The sequence below is a fragment of the Mus pahari genome, chromosome 3, assembly GCF_900095145.1.
Source record: "Mus pahari chromosome 3, PAHARI_EIJ_v1.1, whole genome shotgun sequence".
In the NCBI taxonomy this organism is placed as follows: Eukaryota; Metazoa; Chordata; class Mammalia; order Rodentia; family Muridae; genus Mus; species Mus pahari.
This window is the reverse complement of record NC_034592.1, coordinates 138,336,326-138,344,083: the sequence shown is the minus strand read 5'-3', so window position 1 is coordinate 138,344,083 and position 7,758 is coordinate 138,336,326. Positions and strand designations below refer to the sequence as shown.

Here is a 7,758-nt window from a genome sequence, read left to right as displayed (position 1 = left end):
GGAACTCACTCTGTAGACCAGGCTGGCCTCGAACTCAGAAATCCGCCTGCCTCTGCCTCCCAAGTGCTGGGATTAAAGGCATGTGCCATCACGCCTGGCTTTCATTTAATTTTATGAGAGATATTTAACATTATGAGATAAACTTCAAAATACTATACAGACACAAACTTACTAAAATATCTTTGTTTTTAAATGTCTTCAAAAGCAAAAAGAAAGCAAAAAGTCCCCAACTTATGTAGACCACCCATAGGCAGAGAGCCCTAGCCATGATATAGACTTTGCCCTGATAACCAGTGGGACTCTGTTCCTGTCTTCCCTCTTATCATTTAAAGAAATCCTATTTCATTATAATCCAAACATTAAAAGAGCCACGGTAGGGGTGTAGCTCAATGGTAGAATGTCTGATTAGTATATGCAAGGTCCTGAGTTAAATCCCCAGCACAGCAAGAACAAATAACCCTAATGTGCCACCCTCAAAAAGGACAGATAGAGAGAAACAAAGTTACTAACGAGATACAATGTGCTATAAAGAGCAGGTCAAAAAAACTCATAGGACTATAAGCTACTGAAGTCAGAGATGTCACCAAGAGGTAACATGGGAACTCTACTTTAAAGGGCCAAGCATAGGGGGAAGGAGGGAGGCATTCCAGGCTAAGGCTGGCATGCAGGAAGACACAACTGTGGAAGAGTATGGCTGCAAGGAGACAGCTGTCAGAGTACAGCTGGCATCACAAACAAGCAGGACAGAGACTGGTTGCAAGGTAGCCAGAGGACATGACAGACCCCAGCTAAGACACTGGACTCAGATGGCTCATTTCCTTTCCCTCTCAGAGTGAAGGTGTTTTTGACATCTTTCGTCCACCCGCCACCCCCTAAGGAGGTGAGCTTCCCCTCAGTAGATTCCTCCCCTCAGTAGATTCCTCCCCCCAGTAGATTCCTCCTGGGCCCACACGTCACCGATCCTGGAGCTCTGCCTTCTCCAGAGCCCCTTGACTCTTGAGCTGTATTAACTCCTGGCTCTTCTCATGGGCTTCCTTCTCCAGTGCCTGGGTCTTAGTGACAAGCAGCAGCAGCTGGGCTGGCTCACTCTCCTCTGTTCTCCCAGATCCACTGGACTCCCGAGACTGTGCTCTCAGGGTCAGGCGCAGGCAGCAGGTCAGCAGGGACCCTGAAAGCCTTGCATGTTCAGCCTTTAGCTCTGTCAGATCTCTGAGCACAGGAAGGAAGATTGAAGACTCCAAGGAACCAAGGAAGAGGGGTTGGCCACAAAACCCAAGAAGTCTAAGGGCAGGTCTGAGAAAATCATCTCTCCAGTACCGGCAAACCTCCCTCCCAGACCCTGCCCCCATTCCTCTTCTACAGTGCCTGCTGCCTTAAGTTCAGAGTCAGCAGAGGCAACCTCTCTCCTTGTCACCACACTGACCTGTCAGTAGCTGACTTCATTTTCAGGAAGTGACGTCGGAAGGTTACCACCTCTCGCCATAGATTGAGAAGACGACCATGTTCACCTCTCAAATAGCCCTTGAAGAACTGTGTGTTCAGAAACCCAAGTCATACCCAAGGGCAGGGACCTTGCACCAACGCAAGAGTCTTGGATTCCTCATGGCTGCTGGGAGAGGGGTGAAGGGAGGAAGGATTTCAAGGCAATAGCTAATGATAGGAGTCTATTTAGGTTATACTGAAGAGCTTAATAAAGTTGGTCGTGAGAATCAAGAGGTCAGGGGGCCATGGATGAAAAGTGGCCGTCCACTCGGCTAGATCAGAAAAGGATATGCAGTGGCTGCTTAACAAATGGAGCGATTACCACAGACAGGAGAACTGGGTGGCCTAATACATGCAAACCACCCAGACCCAGAACCCAGCAACGGTTCGGGAACATTTGCTTTCTATAGCTCTGATTTGAAAACTTCCCAGGGCCTATAACCAATTTTTCTCCTCCATTCAATCTAGCAGCTACCTGCTTGGGATCTGTCTGTGCAGACCTCCAGACAAAGACAGACGATAAATGTTCAGATCCATTTGAAACCTAAGCTAGTCACTTATGCAAGAGTTGAGCCTTATGCTACCTGCCCACAAAGCTAAGACTAGACAGAACTAGGAAGAGAGCTGAAACAGGGGACAGCTGTCAGCTTGGGCAGAGCTAGCTAGTCAGAGGTGGGAGCAATGACAGATCAGTTTCCACCCAGGTCCAAGTTAACCCTTTCTGGCCCTGCCTGGAACAGTGTGCACACTCCACTCTTGTTCTCCCACCTCCTGCTCCATCCGCCACTGGCTCTCCTTCCTCATTAACTCATCTCGGGCCCGACTCCAGTCCACTGTCAGTTTTTCCACATCCTCCTGCAGGGCTTTATTCACCACATCGGCTTTCTCCATGTGCAGCCGAAGCTCCGTGTTCACCTCCACTAGACTCTCACACCTGCACCAGGCAAAAGCAAGTGCAAAGTGAAGGTCTGGTCCTCCCCTGGACCTCTTGGGAGTAAGACAGTGAGCAGAATTTTCCATTGCCAGGAATTAGAGGACTGAAGTCTTGTTTGCCCTTGAGACACAAGATTCCCATGAGCCCCTCCCTCCCCCCTTCCCGCACCCCTGCCCCCTCTGCTTCCTGCCTGCCTTTGGTTACACACAGGCCCATGCCAAGCCAGTTTCCCACCCGCACGTTCACTCTTGGAACAGAAGTTTCCCATCAGCCTTTCCACCCACTGGATAACCACTCAGATCAGGAAAGTTGGGCCCATCACCTCTGCTGCTCCTCCTCCAATCGGATCAACAACTGTTCCAGGTTGGGCTCTTCTACACTTTCCCATCGCTGAGGGATCAGTCCCTTGTGAGACAGAGACAGGCCTTATAAAGCTGCAGGAAAACCTCCCAGGACAATTCCCTGATGCTTCCTTTGACAGTGGCCCTCTTTCTTTTCTTTTCTTTTCTTTCTTTCTTTCTTTCTTTCTTTCTTTCTTTCTTTCTTTCTTTCTTTCTTCTCTCTTGGAAGCAGTTTGGCGTTTTGGCATCTAACCTGTGGAATGGAAGCTGCATCTTTCACTAGGGGCCTTAACGTCTGTTATACTAATTGGGAAGTCACTTATCATCTCCAAGCTACAAAATGATGGTGACTGTCATTCCTCTCCAGGCGTTTGCAACAAAGTGAACAGTATAAGACACCTCGGGGTGCCCTGGCCTGCAGGGAAGGTACTCAATACATTCTGTTCTTTCCTTCTCCCTCAACCTTGTCTGAGGGGAATGAGAAGATGCTTAGGGGAGCTGGAACAAAGAACCTGACAAAGGACAAAGGGGTTTTTTGTTTTGTTTTGTTTTTTCTTTTTTGTTTTTTCAAGACAGGGTTTCTCTGTATAGCCCTGGCTGTCCTGGAACTCACTCTATAGACCAGGCTGGCCTCGAACTCAGAAATCCGCCTGCCTCTGCCTCCCAAGTGCTGGGATTAAGGCGTACAGCACCACTGCCTGGCAACAAAGGGTCTTTCGAAACCAATTCTACCCAGGCAACAAATAAACACATCCCTCTGCTACAGGCATACTTGTAGACCTGTGTCTTCCTGACATATAAACACTGACACCTGCTGGATGAAAATGAATTTTCTCTCTAATTCCACACACTGCATCCATCTATGGAAAACCATGGGTTGGAATCTCTCAGGCCAAGGATCTCTAGAAGATCAGACTGACAGAGCTCTTAGGAGCGGAACACAAAGGGACTCTTACCAACATCCTATATAGCCCCAGTTCTTTGGCAGTATATAAAGTTCAAAAAGTGTATTTTGGGGGCACAGGGGAAGTCCAGAACTGAATCTCACTCACTCCAGTGGCTTCTAGCTGCTTCTCCAGGTCTTGGCACCAGCTCCGGTACTGTAAAACCTGAAGCAAAGAGAGAGCAGGCATGAACTCAGCCACAGCTCATAGAAACTGCATAGCCCACAGGCTCCAAGAATCTTGGGCAAACTTGCTGTGAACGTGGGAAGCAGGTGGTGACGGTGAAGTGAGGCCATGGCGTCTTAAGAGTTTCTGTCTGCAGAAGTGGGTGGGTGGGTGCAGAGCACCCTCATAGAAGCAGAGGGAGGGGGGATGCGGTAGGGGGCTTGGGGGGGGAACCGGGTAAAGGGATAACACTTGAAATGTAAATAAATAAATTAAGTAAATAAATATATAAATTTAAAAAAGGAATAGAGGAAAAAAGACAAGAGTTTCTGTCTGGGTGTTTAAGCAATACTTTCTGGGAGACGGCTCAGTAGGGAAGCACTTGCTGTGTAAGCATGAAGACCTGAACTCAGGTAAAGCCAGAGGGGGTGGTGTGTGTTACTGTCCAGCACTCCTTCGGCGGGGTGGGAAACAGACTGTCAAGGAGAGGCTATGGTTGAGAGTTGGAATGTCTGGGCCATCCTCACCAGGATGTTTGGTATTACACGGGCTTTCCCTCTTCCAGGCCTATCCCACCCTAGCGCCCAACTCTGGGGGAGGTTTCTTTTCCCCTTCCCAACAGGGCTATCGACCTCACCTTGGCCTGCAGCTTCTTCACGAGGGTTGCTTGTCTCTTCTGGGCCTCTTGGGAGCTCTTCAGTTTCCGCCAGGAGGCAGCCTGGTTCTCGGCCATCTGCTGCTGCAGTGCCAGCAGCTGCGCCTCCAGCACCAGCTGCAGGGACTGGGGCTTCATGTTCAACCCGGGGCTTCCTGTCTCCATGGGTGCACCACAGAACAAATCCGCAGCTCCCGTGTAGCTAGAGGCTGGTTGCAGGAGGGTGTGTAACCATTGTTCTATGTGTCTTAGACCTCCTCTTGAGCTAGGGACCAAAATATAAAATAAAAGTGAAAAGGTTAGATTTCTCAGATTTACTCAACAGACATGTAAGTGGAGTGAATCTGGGCTGAATGAAGTAAATAGGTTAATTAGGTTTTCTTTGTTACAGGACTCCTCAGAACTTTCTTTTTCAATATTTATTTATTTTTATGTATACGAGTGTTTTGCCAGTATCTATGTATATGTATCATGTGTGTACTTGGTGTGTGAGAGGCCAAAATGAACAGTCTTTCTTTTTTTTTTTCTTTTAAAAGATTATTTATTTTATGTAAATGAGTACTCTGTAGCTTACAGATGGTTGTGAGCCTTCATGCGATTGTTGGGAATTGAATTTTTAGGACCTCTGCTCGCTCCAATCGGCCCCACTCGCTCAGTACCTGCTTGCTCCGGCCCAAAGATTTATTTATTACTATACATAAGTACACTGTAGCTGTCTTCTTCAGACACACCATAAGAGGGCATCAGATCTCATTACGGGTAGTTGTGAGCCACCATGTGGTGGTGCTGGGATTTGAACTCAGGACCTTCAGAAAAGCATTCAGTACTCTTATCCGCTGAGCCATCTTGGCAGCCCTTCTTTTTTTTTTTTTTTTTTTTTTTTTTGAGATAGGGTTTCATACAGCCCTGGCTGTCAATGTGGCTAAGGATGAATTTGAACTTCTCATTCTCCTGCCTCTACCTCCCTAGTGTTGTGATTACAAGCACGTGCCACCATCCCAGAAAAATGTTAAGAATTCAAAAAATAGATGTCAACATTCGTGATTGAAAGAATACATATGCAAACATGCATTACAAGCTCTTCTGGGGAATGAGGCCACCTACTAACCCATAAGGCGATGACCAGAAATCTCCTACATCTCCAGCATCTAAAGACCAAGACCTCTTCTACATATCTATTCTCTAGGTAACAGGTAACAATCCCTACTAGGCAAATTGGTGAGTTCTAGGTTTAAGTGCAAGACCCTGATTCGACATATAAGATGAGGAGATCAAGGGAGACACTCAATCTCTCCCTCCACAGTGAACATGAATACACCCTTGTACACACACAGCATACAAATAAAACAACAACAACAAGAAAAGAACAAAACCTCACCAAACCACAATCACCACCACCAACAACAAAAGATTAAATTGAACCTAAGCTGGTCAAGATGGCACAGGCCTGAAGTTTGGCCACTCAGGAGATCAACGCAGAGGATCAAGAGTTGAAAGTAATTTTCAGTTACATAGTAGTAACATGAAATTCTGTCTTTAAAAAAAAAAAAGTGAAAATTGAATCTTCTCTTTTTGAGTGTAGGATGGAATAAAGTAGAAATGACTAAGGCTAGACAGTTGTCTTAGAAGCTAAGAGAATTTGCTGCTCTTGCAGAGGACCAGTGTTTGAGCCCCTAGATGGTAGCTCAAAACCACCTGTAACTCCAGTTCCAAGGGCTCTGACACCCTTTTCTGATGTCTGAGGGCAGAAATGTGGTAACAAACACACATGCAGGCAAAATATCCATACACATAAAATAAATAAATCTTTTAAAATGTTTAAGTAGAAATGCCTTCTGTGGCTGGAGAGGTGGTTCAGCAGTTAAGAGCACTGACTGCTCTTCCAGAGGTCCTGAGTTCAAATCCCAGCAACCACATGGTGGCTCACAGCCATCTGTAATGGGATCCAATGTCCTCTTCTGGTGTGTCTGAAGACAGCAACAGTGTGCTTGTATACATAAAATAAATAAAATCTTGAAAGAAAGAAAGAAAGAAAGAAAGAAAGAAAGAAAGAAAGAAAGAAAGAAAGAAAGAAAGAAAGAAATGCCTTTTGAAACAAGGTCACAGAAGGTGCTATGGCTTGTTGCTTGTTCGCTTTTTCTGATCAACCTCTCTGGAGAAATACCTGCTCTGTCCTGAGGACACACAAGTACCTGAGGAGGCCCAGGAGAAAGCATCAGGGCCTTCTGCCAACAGCCCTGCAGGGAACAGATCTTCCAGCCCCTGGTGGAAAGGTTCGGATCAGGGTCAGCCTTGCCTGAGCTGGCTAAGCCAGTAACACTGCTGATCTGCCCCACACTTCTCCCCCATGGTGAACACGTGAGATAATAAACAAGCTGTTTAATACTAAACTTGGAATAACTCATGTACAGCAACACAAATGAATTGCTGCCAATGCTCCTCCCGGGTGCCAGTGATACCTCCTAAATTCTGTTATTTTGTTTTGTTTTGTTCTCAATAGAAGAGTTAGAGCATCCTTTTAAAATACAAAACAGGAGTGCTGAGGTGGCTCAGGGGTAAAAGTGCTAGTTGCCACCATGACAACCTAAGCTCAACCCACTGAACCCAGAGTTCAAGGAGAGAATGGCCTCAGGAAAGACATCCTCTAACCTCCACCTGAGAACTGCACCATATGCTGTATACACATATGCAATCAAAATCAAAACAAACAAAAACAAACACAAACAGCCAGGCAGAGCAGAACAAACCTAAAATCAGGCATTTGTGAGGCTGAGGCAGAAGGACTGCTGCAAATTAGATTCTCCCAAGGGCTACATAGTAAATTTGGAGACAGCCTGGGCTACATATAGACCTAGTCTCAAAAACTCAAAACCACACCCTAGATAACAACTAACTAGAGTTAAAGGGAGTCTTTACACTTGCCCAGCGTATCCAACTGACCCATCTTAGCCAAATGAATCAATCCCGTTTCTTTCTCACCTCCCCGTTGCTCACACTCCTCCACCTGCACAGCTAGCATTCCTCCTGTGTGCAGAGCACAGCAGGAACCACACTCATTTGTTATCCACATGACTTGCTCCCTAACCAGGTTTCTAACCAAATGTCACCTTCTTGGTAAGTTGTACAATGTCAAGTACCACCATACGTATCCACGCTTACCAAGTCTATATTTCTCTAATTATTTTTTTTAATTTATTATATGTAAGTATACTGCAGCTGTCTTCAGACACTCCAGAA

At 46.3% G+C, this 7,758-nt stretch overlaps 1 protein-coding gene across 3 annotated transcripts in view; it reads right to left on the bottom strand.

Annotated features, from left to right (window-relative positions):
- Nucleotides 1–7,758, bottom strand: part of Cep250 (centrosomal protein 250) — a 45,877-nt gene that overhangs the window by 34,757 nt on the left and 3,362 nt on the right. For 2 of the 3 annotated variants that reach the window (XM_029536301.1, XM_029536300.1), the window contains exons 2-7: nt 4,504–4,786; nt 3,810–3,866; nt 2,739–2,821; nt 2,251–2,416; nt 1,424–1,530; nt 958–1,209 (exon numbers count right to left, since the gene is read on the bottom strand). In XM_029536301.1, coding sequence (XP_029392161.1) covers nt 958–1,209; nt 1,424–1,530; nt 2,251–2,416; nt 2,739–2,821; nt 3,810–3,866; nt 4,504–4,686 — 848 coding nt within the window. In that variant the 5' untranslated portion in view covers nt 4,687–4,786. Of the gene's footprint in view, nt 1–957; nt 1,210–1,423; nt 1,531–2,250; nt 2,417–2,738; nt 2,822–3,809; nt 3,867–4,503; nt 4,787–6,713; nt 6,755–7,758 lie in introns of those variants that run through there. The other variant, XM_029536302.1, reaches the window with a different exon arrangement.